The sequence below is a fragment of the Channa argus genome, chromosome 11, assembly GCF_033026475.1.
Source record: "Channa argus isolate prfri chromosome 11, Channa argus male v1.0, whole genome shotgun sequence".
Classification (NCBI taxonomy): Eukaryota; Metazoa; Chordata; class Actinopteri; order Anabantiformes; family Channidae; genus Channa; species Channa argus.
The window spans coordinates 5,581,505-5,595,605 of record NC_090207.1 but is presented as its reverse complement, the minus strand read 5'-3'; the positions used below and the strand labels follow the sequence as shown (position 1 = coordinate 5,595,605).

At 40.8% G+C, this 14,101-nt stretch overlaps 1 protein-coding gene across 2 annotated transcripts in view; it reads right to left on the bottom strand.

The window, feature by feature from the left end:
- Positions 1 to 14,101, bottom strand: part of nos1 (nitric oxide synthase 1 (neuronal)) — a 40,126-nt gene that overhangs the window by 10,282 nt on the left and 15,743 nt on the right. For both annotated transcript variants that reach the window (XM_067522008.1, XM_067522007.1), the window contains exons 5-20: positions 11,595 to 11,740; positions 11,014 to 11,176; positions 10,699 to 10,790; positions 9,024 to 9,165; positions 8,770 to 8,909; positions 7,834 to 8,008; positions 7,020 to 7,121; positions 5,989 to 6,183; positions 5,415 to 5,500; positions 4,696 to 4,840; positions 3,678 to 3,782; positions 3,477 to 3,535; positions 3,288 to 3,404; positions 2,403 to 2,577; positions 1,897 to 2,035; positions 4 to 82 (exon numbers count right to left, since the gene is read on the bottom strand). In XM_067522008.1, the coding sequence (XP_067378109.1) occupies positions 4 to 82; positions 1,897 to 2,035; positions 2,403 to 2,577; positions 3,288 to 3,404; positions 3,477 to 3,535; positions 3,678 to 3,782; positions 4,696 to 4,840; positions 5,415 to 5,500; positions 5,989 to 6,183; positions 7,020 to 7,121; positions 7,834 to 8,008; positions 8,770 to 8,909; positions 9,024 to 9,165; positions 10,699 to 10,790; positions 11,014 to 11,176; positions 11,595 to 11,740 (2,060 nt within the window). The remainder of the gene's footprint in view (positions 1 to 3; positions 83 to 1,896; positions 2,036 to 2,402; positions 2,578 to 3,287; positions 3,405 to 3,476; positions 3,536 to 3,677; positions 3,783 to 4,695; positions 4,841 to 5,414; positions 5,501 to 5,988; positions 6,184 to 7,019; positions 7,122 to 7,833; positions 8,009 to 8,769; positions 8,910 to 9,023; positions 9,166 to 10,698; positions 10,791 to 11,013; positions 11,177 to 11,594; positions 11,741 to 14,101) is intronic.

The window sequence follows — 14,101 nt, the reverse complement described above, 5'->3', positions numbered from 1 at the left end:
TACTTGGATTTGGAACTTTGCAAGTTTTGAGATTCCAGCATCTTTGCTGCATAAACCTTCTTCTTGTGAACAGTGTACAATGCTGTTGGCCGACAGAAAAAAATTTTCTCACATACACACCAAAATAATATGTTAGCTATATATTTTGTATTTATTGAAAGGTATAGTTCAACATTTGGTGTGTAATAACTTCATTTGTTTTCTGTTTTGTTATATGAGAAATCAGTACCAGCAATTACAGAGTTAGAACCAGGAGACTGGAAATAAACCGCATTCAGCGCTTGAATTGGTTGGGCTGGTTTTGTTCAGTACCGGGGCTTCTACATTTGACGTATCAGGACTTTTCCTTGCACACCAGCAGTTCTCACAGTTTGCTGGAACTGAGTTTAACTTGCTTGCTGGCATCTGCATTTATCGCAAACGAGCACACACAGCATGCAAAGCGCAAAAGCCCCAGAGTGCAGATTTCTTTTTAGACGTATAGCCCCTTTGTATTACGGTAAAATGTGACTTTATATGGGGATTTCTGAATGCTTCTGAATACTGCACTGAGAACTCTACCAGAGCAGTCCCTGTTGATTTATACATTGATCCGATTGATTGACACGATTTTTTTGTATGAAACATTTCTCCATCTGAAGGCATCAGGAAACATGCACTAGTGCACATCCATCCAATGTATTTACCTGAATTAAATCAGGTGCAAATCACAAAATAATAAAAGAATATAACCACATGGTGTAAGGAGGTTTCTGGGGTTTACCATGTACAATTCTTGAAATGCCTAATAGTACAAATCCTGTTGTAGAATGTTACTTTCACAATGTGATGTCAATAAATCACATTGTAGTGTAGAAATAAAACTGAAAACACATTGGATCATATGGCCTCAACTAATAGTTTTTGTCTATTACCTTTGAGTAAAAGGTCACTATGTTAACCTACTGATCCCCCACTGGCATAAATAAGTTCCCCTCTCAATAAGGCTTTATAATGAGCTTAGTGCCTCTTGTCAATTGCTTCACGCTTAACATGCAGAAATGTTAATGTAGCTTCCAGATTTCTTTCCTTCCGAAATGTAAACCGCACAACAAATGAGGACAAGATAAATAACGGGAACATACTGTAATGCAATACAATTTAATACAGTGTTTGTATGTATTGTAATTGTGTAATGTGCAATGTGTGTTTGTGATAAGTGTCTGCGTACTGATGACGTCATTAGTGACATCATATGGCTTTGATAGTTTGCCTTTGTAGTTTACCTTTTAAGATTGTTGACCAGTGGTCAAGGAAACAATGCAACGCTAATGGTTTGTTAAAGAGAGATGGAGTTCAGCTCAGCTACTGACGTGTCACGGTAGCTGGAGCAGAGGAACTGACTACACGGAGGTGTGGACCGCAACAAGGTAGAAGAAAAAGGTTCTGTGTGTAGCTGTAGAGGCACACGGTTTCTTACCGAGCTCTGTGAGTTCTGACATACTTTGAGAAACTTGTTCGATGAAACTGCTAGTGAACGTGCTTGTGAGATTACTGTGCTTAAAGTTGTATGTACAATTGATCTGTCATCGGCTAAGTTTGCGGGAGTGTCAGGAGCGTCAGATTCGAGTAAGATCACCTCCACAATCTTTTATGGTCTTTAAATTGTTATAATCTACCAGGGTAATGTATGCATCATGCACTCAGAACCCTAAAAAGGTTTTAGTGCTATATTACATCCACAACAGAGGCACAAATTTCATCTGCAGGTGATGTAATGTCTGAGTCACTGGAAAGTGACCCTACCATCCCTCCGCTGATATTTAACTCATTTTGTTCTCATTACCGCTCACAGTATTTACCTTTTAATATCAAGACACCTTTGAGAGTTCTAGTTCTCACAGGATAATTATTTACCTTCTGTGAGGGCCGGGGCCTCGGCTGTATAAGTTAAGCGGAACTTGCTCTTCTTCCAGCTGCGGTCATTGCTGATCAAGGAGTCGTTGGCCTTCTCAATGTTCACATCATCCCCAACACAGAACACGTCACAGGCAGCCTTGACATGTAACAGCATGACCATAAGAGAGGGGGAGTCATTATTTAAAGTGTTCCTTCACACCTACCGCATCAGTTGAAGGATGTGAAAATTGATCTCGTGCACTCAAGGTCATATACCTTCAAATTGCTACCTTGACAAGTAGGGTTATTTAAAAATTGATGAGAGGGCTTTTCTAATTTAATTCATGTTGTTGCAGTTGCACAGAAAACAAGAGGGAAAATATTAAAACTTACCAAGTAACCAAGATGGAAATGCTAAAGCTCGTAAGGCTGTGCATGCTGTACCCGTTGCAAGCACATCATGTCCTTATGATCAACAAGATGAACAAAACAAAGCCCGTAGGGTCTTAGCCCAATAAACCGACCTTAAAAACCTTCTTGGCCCAGGTTCTGAATGACTCCTCTTGGCCACACAGCTCATCTCCTTCTCCCATGCGTAGGATGCGTTCCCCCCCGAGCTCTTCAAACAGCGTGTCCACAGCGTGGGCAAAGGCGCAGAAGTGTGGGTAGGCCCTGGAGCCAAGGCCAAACACTGAGAACCTAAACGGAGACATACACGCACAATGAAAGAGACCGAGATAGAAAAGCAGGTAGACTTGAAGAATGAAAAACACAAACATGCACATCCGCAAACCACCACCAAGCCCACATTCGAAACTTTCCCTTTTGTCTCGCTCTGAAAGCTCCAAACACTTGGATACTGCTGACGTATTTATGAAGAGTTGTCCTGCTGCAAACACTGCCAAGAATTTTGTCAATAACTGTTTCCAAATGGAAGACAAGTATGATCTGTTTTTCAAAACAATGCCATTTATATTGAATACTCTATTTCCTTCGCATCCCAAAAGTCTAACAAAAGGCTGGACACCTACAAATAATGACATTCTTCTACCTAACTGGCAACCTGAATGTGTTCACTATATATTCAATTGATTATTTTAACATTACTTGTGACGTCCAGCCTATACATCTTTGTTAAACCTAGGTTTAAGTTTTGTTAAATTCTTTTGTTAGTATAGTTTGATATATCGTTTCAGTGGCATTTTAATGAGTATAATAACAGAAGGTTCTAACTGCATGTTGATTCTGTCAACATGACCATTTGCTTTCCTTGATCACTATACGCCTTGTCACTTGCAAAGCATCCAATAATTTATTTTCAATTAAGACATAACAAAACAAAAAAAAAAAAAACCAAACCCACACAAACTCTTGTGCGTTTGATTCGATCTGGATTCGGTTTTGTTTACCTGACATTAGCAAGAGGTCCAGTGCTTTCGAAGTTGATCCTGGTTTCTGGCTCATCGCTGGAGGACTTGCGAGTGTCAGAGTAGGAGGAAACACTGTTGAAACGGATCTTGTAGCTCCTGGACACGAAGGACAAATGTGTAACTCAAACGACAAAGGCAGTAAAGTCTACTGAAAGAAAAAAAACGTACTTTCTATCTTCCATGTTGGATGTTGGATGACGCATCTCCATTAAAGCAGCTCCAAATTTCTACAGCAACAGACAGGTTTTTTTTATTCATCTGCATAACTGTCCTGTGCTCAGTTAGAATAGTTACACAGACACATATATATATATATATATATATATATATATTATATATATATATATATATATATATACACACACACACCTCTCCATTTTCAGGCGGATCACCATTGCCAAATGTGCTGGTCACTGCTAACACCAGCGTTTCATGCTCCAGGTCCACAACATCATATTCATCCATTGACATGACCTGCAGACAAAAGAGGATTAAGCCAAGGTATTCTTAGCCTACAGTTACTCGGTGTGGTCCCTATCTCACTATCGCCTGTTGGACACAAACTCAAAACGACAGATAACTTGAGCATGTAAATTAGGGCTCAACACAGTGCCGCTGGCAGAGGAGGAGGTTGTATTGACCACTCTGTCCTCGCCTCTAACGAGATGATAATATGCTGTTGCCACACAACAAGCGTCCATGATGCATACCACTCGGCATGATGGTGTTTCTCCATAACAGGCTGGACTTGTATACACATGCACACAAAACAATCACGGAAGCAAAGATGTGAAGAGAAAACAGGCTGCGGCCCCACGGCGGCAAAGATCTTCGCCAGGCGTTTGCATCTGTCCCATGTTTGGTCTCAACACACCCACTCTCAGTGACACACACGTCCACACACACTTGCATGCATGATTCTCTTGTATGATTGATCGCATTGCGGGGGAAAAAAAAAAAGGAAAGGAAAATAAGATTTGACTTGGGGGAAAGATTGAAGAGCAGCATGTTTAGCTTTTTTCCTCTCTCTCTCTCCTCTCTCTGAAACTGATTTGCCCTGCCAGGGGAACTTCGGGGTCTTGTCTTTAACTATTGCGCTGCTCAATGCTTCGGTAGCTAAATCTTGCCTCCAACCGGGGGCACTTCACTGCATGAGAGCAGAAGAAATTATGACAAAAGACACACTTTTTCTTCTACCCTCTCATTGCCTATGCTCTGCCAGCATCGGCTTGTCTTCATGAGCCAGCGAGAAAGAGAAGGGGATATACATATATAAAATATAGAAGTAATGCCTTTGAAACCCTCATTTTTCAATTAGACGCTGGTACACTGACACATGTCTTGTTCAAATTTCCGATAACATGATGCAAGGTGGGAGCAAGCGTACCTTAGCATCAAATGCATGCTTGAAGATTTCACAGAGAGTTTTGGCATAATCTTGTGATTTGCCTGTCTCTGTGGCAAACAGTATGGTGGCTTTCACCCTCTTGGCCATGGCTTGGCCCATGAGCTTGGCGGAAAACTTCACAGCCCTGCAAAGGTGAGTGAGAAACAGTGAGCGTAAGAAATTTACAAGACAAGCAAATGAATCATCCAAGCACTAGTGATTTGAGGACACACACTTCTTCGTTCCGATACATCTGATAAAGCATTTTGTTATTGAGGTGTCAAAATTAGCATTCTAGGGTAGTGTGGTTCACTTCAGCAGGCAGCTGACATTATGTCAAGGTAGCGGAGGGAAGACAATTGTGATTACCTAGCTTGTCATATCCTCGAGGCAATTATATTCGTAGCAGAACATACACACATGCAAGTGCATGCATACACAGACAAAACAGCTCTGATTACTCCCAGAGGGGTTGATTGGATGAATTTCACCCCTGAGTAAACCAGCTTCCTTCCAATGTACCCAACTTTTGTCAGGAAAGTGAATACTTTCTTTGGCCCCTAGATGATCATACTGTACGCACACATCCTACAGCATATCATCCTTGAAATGTAAAGCCCTTGTCCTGATAATAAATCAAGAAATTTAAATTTCTTGATTTTTTTGTTGTGTATGGTTTATTTTCATGGTCTAATATGGTTGCATGAGTTCACACTTACTTGGCAAGCTTCTTGAATCCGATTGCTCTTTTTTTAGTGGGCGTTCCATTGACACCTTTCCATACATGGATATTCCAAGGATCAGGCTATTGCATATAAAAAAAAAAAAAAAAAAATAGGAAACCGAGTTCAAAGATTGTCCAAGACACAGAGATGCTATGTGAGATATTGTTTTCCAGGAGATGCTTCATACAATGTAGTTTTGATTCATCTTTTGCTGTATATAGAACACTACCCTTCAACATGCCTCGTCATATACTTGAACTCCAGGGGATGATTTCCAGCTTAATTTAGCTTCCTTAATATAGCTTGGCAGCCAACCATATTGCAAACATGAGTATATGTCCATAAGTGTAGCAATGCCCTTTGCCAAAAACACGAAATCCAGCAAACTGGATTTCTGTCTACTGAAGCTAATCTAAGTGGTGATAGAATCCCTGGTTGTTTAATGGTTCATTTATCCTAGTGGAAAAGGTGAAGTTGTAAGAAGCTGTAAAGAACTATAGGCATTTGATGTCCCAGTATTTTTTACAGCTCATAAAATAAGATTCCCAGTTTCGGCTACTCCTCTCACCTGGTACTCAAAGGAAGGAGTGAGACGGTAGTTGAGCATTTCCTGGTGGAAAACTGGTGTGATACTTCCTGACATGGGAGGGACAATCCATACCCAGTCTCCAGGACAACCTCCTCGCACACGATACTCATTCTCCATGTGCTTCATGAAAGACTCTGTGGCTGAGTGATGGTCTACTATGGTCACTTTGCATGACTAATAACAGGTAGCACAATCAGAATCAGAACACAATCAGAAAAGTGTGTCATTTTTGTATACTGGCAGGTACAATATGAAATGAATATTCTTTATGATTTCTTTTTAAGATAGATAGATAGTAATATGAAATTATGTGTATGTATTTCTTGTCTTTACTTTGTACATGATAAATTGCTGTAAAATCCAAGTATGTAAAAGGAAGATATTTTACATTTTACTTGTCTGCTACTTGCCTAGAAGAAGACTAGCTGTGGTCAAAATGTTGGTTAAAAAAAAAAAAAAAGAAAAAGAAAATTGTTCAACTCTGCATTTCAAGACTATAGCACCAATATGTGGTAGCAATGTCCCATGTGCACTGCAACCAAGTTATAAGATACAGCAAATCTTAAGAAAGGCTTTTTTTGCATTTTGGCTCTGACTAACTCCAGAGTTTTTTCTGGTGCCGCTTAACTGATCAGAGATATCAGATGAATTGCAGTTGCAATTGGCAGCAAAAAGAACAAAGTTAAATGAACAAAAACAAATTATGTCTTGTAAGTGTTGACCAACTCTCAATGCTTTGTACCCACTTGGGATTTTAAACTAACATTAAGATTACATGATCTGTACATTTTGGATCAATGAATGACATATCTGTTACAGGGCCTGGCGAGTCAGTGGTAGGGTTGGGATACAGAAGGCTGCGAGATCGAATCCCACCCCACCAGGTGTGGCCCCACCCAGCCACCAAGGGCAGCCTTGGTGCCGGTCCCGAGCCCAGATAAAAAATACATTTTATAAAAATTAAAAAGGGGAGGGTTGCGTTGGAATGACATATGTAAAGATGAGCCTACCTGGAAGCTGTACAGAACAGCAATGTTGATCTCTACCAGCGCCTGGTCTTTCCAAAGGGAGGACGTCTTCCTGGTGTCTAAAGCCATCCTGTTAGCGACTTCCTACACAGTAGAGACAGAAAATGTAGGAAATGTTTTTAAGTGGCTGTTTTAATATCAAAGCCTTTGTGCTGGCAGTTTGTTTCCTGATTTACATCTAACATTTAAAGTGGAAATTTGTTTATAGGAACCTGAATGTCAAATTTTTGTAGTAGTGGCCAATTATGTGTGCGACAGGATTTCCATAGTTCCACTGTAAGACAAATCCACTGAAGCTGGAACCCATGCGTCCTCAAGCACTCCTCATAATGCCACCACTGTGTTGTATAGCTGACATTGTGGGATGGGAAAACCTCTTTCACATGTCTGAATATGGTCCATGCACTAGCCTTCAGCTTTAAAAGCCTAATTATGTACCACATAAAGCATTAAATGTTCTCTCAAAGAATTTGGGAATATGGGTGCTTACTGTAACAGAGTATGTTCATACATAAATGCATATTTTGGCATAATGTGAAACTTTCAAAAGTATATTAACTTTAGGAGAGTTTGCAACAAAGCACAGAGACGCTTTATTCCTTGAAAAATGCTGTCCATTAGGTTACTCCTCAGCATGCACAGCGAGACGTAGAATAGCTTTCTGATTGGGTCATCTGGTGACACAACACATGCTCCTCTCTGCACAAGGCTTCAGTCAATCTGTGCCTACAATTAATAACCCCCCCCCTTTTTTTGAATGGAGTATGACTGCATTATTTTTGGCACAGTGCACTACCTCCAGAATGTTGTAGCGTGAGCTGTCACAGAAGTCTCTCACACCAATCTCTGTGCCCATGTACCAGCCACTGAATGGGCAGCCAGTGAACTCCAGGCCACCAATCTCCAAAAGCATGTTGGCGACTGCCGGGAGGCCATACCACTTCAGGTTCAGATCTTTAAACCACTCATACCTGGGTGGAGCAAACAGGAGAATGATGGCTAAGGGACAGAGCTATTGCAGATAACTCCGTTCATTATGTTTCCCCACTGAGGTCAGGTAAATGTCCAACATTAGCAATATGCACAATCACTAGGAGCACAGGTAATTACCCCTGAGACACATATCATAAAGAAGGAGTGCTGCCAGAACAAACATTACCACACATAAAACCCCCTTAAAAGCTTTTTATTGCGGGACCAAGCAGGCAGGACCTCAATCTAACTCCAGCGAATCCCTTCTTGCACCCTCTAGGGGGACTGATAACATTGCTTTCAGTGTATTGTTTTCAGAGCTGGGTCTAATCTCGTGTAATGATGAGACACTGTTGGTGGTCGCAGCCTGTGCCAAGCTGCTGCCAGAGCTAAGGGCCAGTTGATGCAGGGTATGGAGCAAGAGATGCCAATTGTGTGGGAGTCTGGCAGGGAGCTCAGCATGTCAAGGGATTCTGAAATACTCTCTGCGGCGTGTAGTAATGCATTGATAGCTCTGTGTATATATGTATCGCAGTAATGCTATTCACTTAAGGTTCAATGGTTTGTTTTTGGGTTTTTTGTGCAGCAGCTACCAAACTAAAAAATGTTTTATAAAAAGTAAACTTAACACGTAAATCTGAAAAAAAAAAAAAAAAAAACTTGAAATTTCTAACAAGCCCCATGGTTACCAAAAAAGGCATAGCAACAGATAAGCATGCAAAACACAGCTATTCAGTTTAAGAGGGAAGCCACAACTCACTTTGGGTGTGTGATCGGCACTTCCAGGATGAGGTCTTCGGGGATCTCAAACAGCTCAGGGTCGTTTCCGTTGGCTTGCAGCAGAAGGGGCAAAACATCAAAACGACCCTTCGGCGCTTTCCACCCCAGCTGCATGCAGATCTAGCGAACGAAAGACCAAAATTTGGTTTGGAAGCAAATAGGACATGGCTTCCAAAGCTACTGTTAATGTTGCAGTACCGCACGGGCAAAATAAATACTATTCCTCCTGTGTACCTCAGTAAATTCGACATTAGCAGGGTCTCCCAGGATCTGTCCGTCAGGCTGTTTGTAGCCGGCATAACGAATCAGCTGAGCGTTCCACACTCGAAAGTCATGTTTGCCATCTGTCCTCTGAGGAAATATGGTGATGGCCGACCTGAAAGAAACAAACAAAATAAATAAAATATTGTCATTGTAAATAAAGCCGAATGTAGACGTTCACAATATTTGCACTGGTATGTGGGAAAAAGTACAAACATTTGGGGTGTCCTGTGTGTGAATATTGAAGTGCATTAATTGGCAAAAACGCTAACAGATGGTGGAGCTGTAAAAGTAATCTGGCCCAAGGCATTTTCATTATGCCATGTCAAAGGGCTTGTAGCAGGGCTAGAGCTCAGCTAACTTTGGTCTATTCCACATACAGTACCAGTGTCGCTTTAATGGCATGGCTTGGTTAAAAAGGTCGACACCGCTAAGCCTGTTGTAAGTTGCAGAGGAGGGACAGCAGCTGTCGGAGATGTCGGCTAGCTGTACTGTGGTCTACATCACGAGGGGACAATTTCTCAGCTTGGTAACCGAAAGTGGCCTAAACGGAAAGTCCTTTTCCAAAAAGCGCTGCGCTGTGCTTATTGAGTCAAAATGAACATTTTATTACTAATAAAAACATCCATCTAGTATTTTCTAATATCCATCTTAAATGATATTTTCCAAACATAGTGTGTAACAAGGATGGATGAGTGACAGATGACAGGATAAAGGCCATAGCTGAGGCTTTGTGCATTGCTCACGGTTAATAGGCTTTACCTTTTTCAGGTTGTGAAGGGTCCCTTTCAGTGGTGGCATCATTTGTTTTCTTTTGAGAATGTACACATAGCAAAACGCAGACCGATGTGGGTTTCAAAGCAAAGCCATCAATATTGAAATACATCACCAAGCTTTTCTCCAGCGCACAACACTATATTCGCTATGTAAGTGCAGACCATTTACCATTCATATTTTTTTTTGGATTCAAACCGAGCTGCACTGTAATCCTTTCACTAGCAGTGTCTAAATGTCTACAACTCCATATTTGCTATTGAAAATTGAGTTTTGCATCATTTTTAGCATTAATGGATTTTCGTGATTTCTACAAAACAAGTTATTGTAAAACTACTGCAACATTTTGCAACAGCACCACATGTTTATTGTGTGTCCCTGTTTATTTATATGAAAGCGAGCCAGACTGACAGAGCCGCAGCCACAATGTTATGCTGCCTCTTGTCAACATGTGTATCTCGCCTGTCCTTCCCAAGGCCAGGCTAGGTGTAGTAATGAGTCAGAACCCATCCATCATCCCAGAAGTAAATATGAGGTGTCACATGTGATTAGGACTTGGCAGAAAGTGAACGAGAGCTGTGCAGGTCTGACAAATGACTGCTTGCTAGGAAGGTCTGCCGCCTCACCAACAGGGCAATGATTGGTGCTGAGGCGCTGACAGATAGACAGGCGGCAGACAGTGTGAGAAACAATGTTAAGAGACAGCGCGCACACTGACAGATGGGACAGTGGGTCAATTCAGGGTAGTCGGCGATGGAGAGGGGTGATGAGAAACATGGAGCGACAGATGGGAAGTGAAACAAGTGCAATAAGAGGAACACAAGCAGAGTTAAACAAAAGGAAATACGAGACAACAGAAGGGTTTTTCCTTTACCTCAGGTTGCCTTTGTTGGTGGCATACTTGATGTGGTTACAGATGTAGTTGTACATTCCATGAGCTGTTGTGCAGTCTCTAGCATCGAAAACCTGGAAAGCAAAGAAGTACAAGGAGCAGGGCTGTGTTTTAAAATCTTAGATTTTTTTGTTGAGAATGTTAACATCACATTCAGCATTTTACTATTTCTGAATAAGTTGGATGTTATAATACATATAGAATTGAATGTTATTCACCACGTACGTACTTGCATGAAGCTGTCAAAACCACATATAGACAGAACATAACCTCATTAGCCCCACGATATCATTTTACCTGTAGTTTGGACCACTGGATCCTCCCGACACATCGGGCAGCGTTCCTCCAGGCATGCTTGGCTCCATAAATCAGTTCCGTGTCTTTCAGCTGATATGTCCCTGAAGCTTCAATCTCCTTTGTCACCTCTTCCAGTCTGTCGACGTGGGCCTTAGAGCCATACCTGTAGGCAATGCAGGTACAAATTGACAAGTAAGATGAGTAAGAGACCATAGTATATGTGGATCTGAGATTTGTGGGTGTGAGAAATGTCTCACGTACAAGATTATATTTTTTTCAGTTTTTACGCGGAAACTGTCAGAAAGGTGACAATTCTATTACTTGTATATTATTGAGGTCATAGTGGGTGGTGGAGTTCTAGTGGAGAGCACTGTAATAAGATGGTTTTAATGTCATGGCCATCTCAGTTAAATTGAAAGAGGGGCCTAAAGGTAGTATAAGTACACAAATCCACAAATGTAAGTATTGGTCTAAACAAAAAAATACTGGACCAAAGGTACCGCTTCATGTAAGGTCTTGGACTACGAACTAACATGCATGTTAGCATGTTGTACTGCTGCTATATATGCTATGGCACTTGCCTCTTGATGGAGGTGTAGTACTGGTCTATGAAGTCAGTGGCCAGTGGAAGAAGCTCCTCTTTGGTTCTGGCCTCTTCTGGTTTGCGAGTGTGCAGGCTGGGCACCATCACCGAGCCGATGCACACGTTTTCAGTGCATATTGGCATCTGAAAAGATAAATAACATGGCAGGGAGGTTTGTTCGCGGATGAATTTTGAGGGTGTTTGTTTTTGTTTTTTTTTCACCCTCAGTGCCATGAGAAGAATGAAAACAGAAGAAGAAGACGACAGGTTATCAAGGCATACGGTGACCTCCTCTAGTAACATGCTATAACAAAAGCTACCATTGATTACTACTATTCAATTATTTATGTTTTATGGTGCAGCAAAAAAAAAAAAAAGGTACATTAAATGGGCTGTATTTTACAAGTTCAAAATATATTTCAGTGCCTTTCTCACAAGAGACAGTAATACTACTGGATCCATATCTGTGCTGTGACAGAATGCTGGAGAAGAAGAAGTACGGCATCCTTTTAATTTACTAAAGAAAGATCACATTACCTCCTGACTCTATTCATTTTAGATTAACCGGCTGAGTCTTGGCTCTGCTTGATATGAAACAGACCTAGGGATGCCTGAAACATACCTAATGCAAATTAAATAATCACATTTTTTGTAAACCTTTTTTTTCCTCTTTTAATTCCAGTTGTTGCACCTTAATTGCCTTTTGGAACCAACAATTACAATAGCAAGAAAAAGTACTGTTTGCAATTTCCTGGTTTACCACATAAAATGGTCATGAAATGTAATCTGATCTTCACCAAAGTCAAATATTAACAAACACAATATCCATAGGTTATAAAAAGTGATGGTGGAAAACACACTCTGCTTCTGATGGAGTCTGGCGTCAGCAAGCCTGGTGTCCGATCAATGAGATGAAAATAAAGGCTTCAGCTTAGGTTAGGTACTGAAGACTTGAAGGATTCAGTGGACTTAAAATCTCTGCTCAGAACTCAACTATATGCAAAACACCAAACGGCAATATCGCGTGCATCCAACGTGCAAACATCATACTAATGATGAAGTACATTGGATACCACAGAGGAAGCTACTAAAAATATCTCCAAAAATCACATTGCAGTACACCTGAAGTTGGTCAAAGTTTACCTTCACACTCCACAACAATACATGTAAATTATCAGGTGGCCACAAGGAAACTAAGGAAGAATTGTTTGAGAATAACACAAACAACTAGATATGGCAGAAAAAGAGAACCTGTACTGTAATGAAAACATTATCCTAGCAATGAAGCATGATTGAAGGTGCATCATGGTTTGGGGCTACTTTGCTGCATCTGGCCCTGGAATGCTGGCTATTGTGGAGGGAAAAAATAATAATTCAGGGTTTGCCATTCACACCAAAAGTCCTAAGAATATGACCAAGATGAAGCAGTTCTGTAAAGATGAATGGTCTAAAATTGAGTTAAAAATGAATGTTGTGCAGGTCTAAACTACAGGACGCACTTGCTTAAGGTTACCGCCAAAGGTTGTTCAGCAAGTTGTTAACATTCATTTATCCACCATCCCTTTGTCTGATAGTTGTTCAATAAAGACATGAAACCAAATGACTGTAATTCATTAGCATAGAAATATTGTGTTTGTTGACATTTGAGTCTTTAAATGTGATTTGATGACCAGAATCGTGGTTTTATTTTTTTGCCACTGTATATCTTAAATTTATATGAACTTTACTTTATTATGGACTCATACATGGTCCAAGACAACAAAAACAAATAATTACACAATAGCAAATACACACACGAGCATAAAAAAGGCATTTTTATAAAGTCACATATATAAAGGTTAGTTTCTTTCGAGACAGAGCAGAGCACGGAGCAAAGACAGAAACGAAGAAAACGGACTGATGCGGTAGAAAATTGCTCATAGCTGAACGGAACCGTGTGTGGTCAGTTTAATGTGATTAGAGAAGTCAGCTGTCACTTTGGTTTGTCATAAATGCCTTCACAAGCTTAGAGATATCGAATGAATGAGCAAGAGCGGACTACAAAAACGATAGCAGGGGTGTGCAGTCAAAGAGGAAATTTGACAATGACCCCAGCGCTGCTAAAATTGGCTTCTTACACTGAACCACCCACTCGCACTGTCCAAACACTCAGGCGTGTACCGTCAGTCCGTCCAAAATAAACTTCCCTTCATGTCCCTTCCAACAAATCCAAACCTCACTCGAGAAAAACGGAAAGAGAGAAGGAAAAAAAAAATCTGTTTAACAAGACAACAAACACAACACAGCTCCCGGGCATTCAGAACAGAGGAAAAGTGGTGAAAGAAGTTAAGTGAGAATGTGAGAAAGGGCTCAAGAAAGCCAATTAATAAAAGGGGAGAATTGCAAAGAAAGGAAAAAAAACAAAAGAAACAAACACAAAAAAAGCTATTGTCAAAAGGAGATACAACAGAGATGAGACTGGAAAAAAAGAAGAGTAAGAGGTGCTGAAGTAAAGGAGGAGGGAGT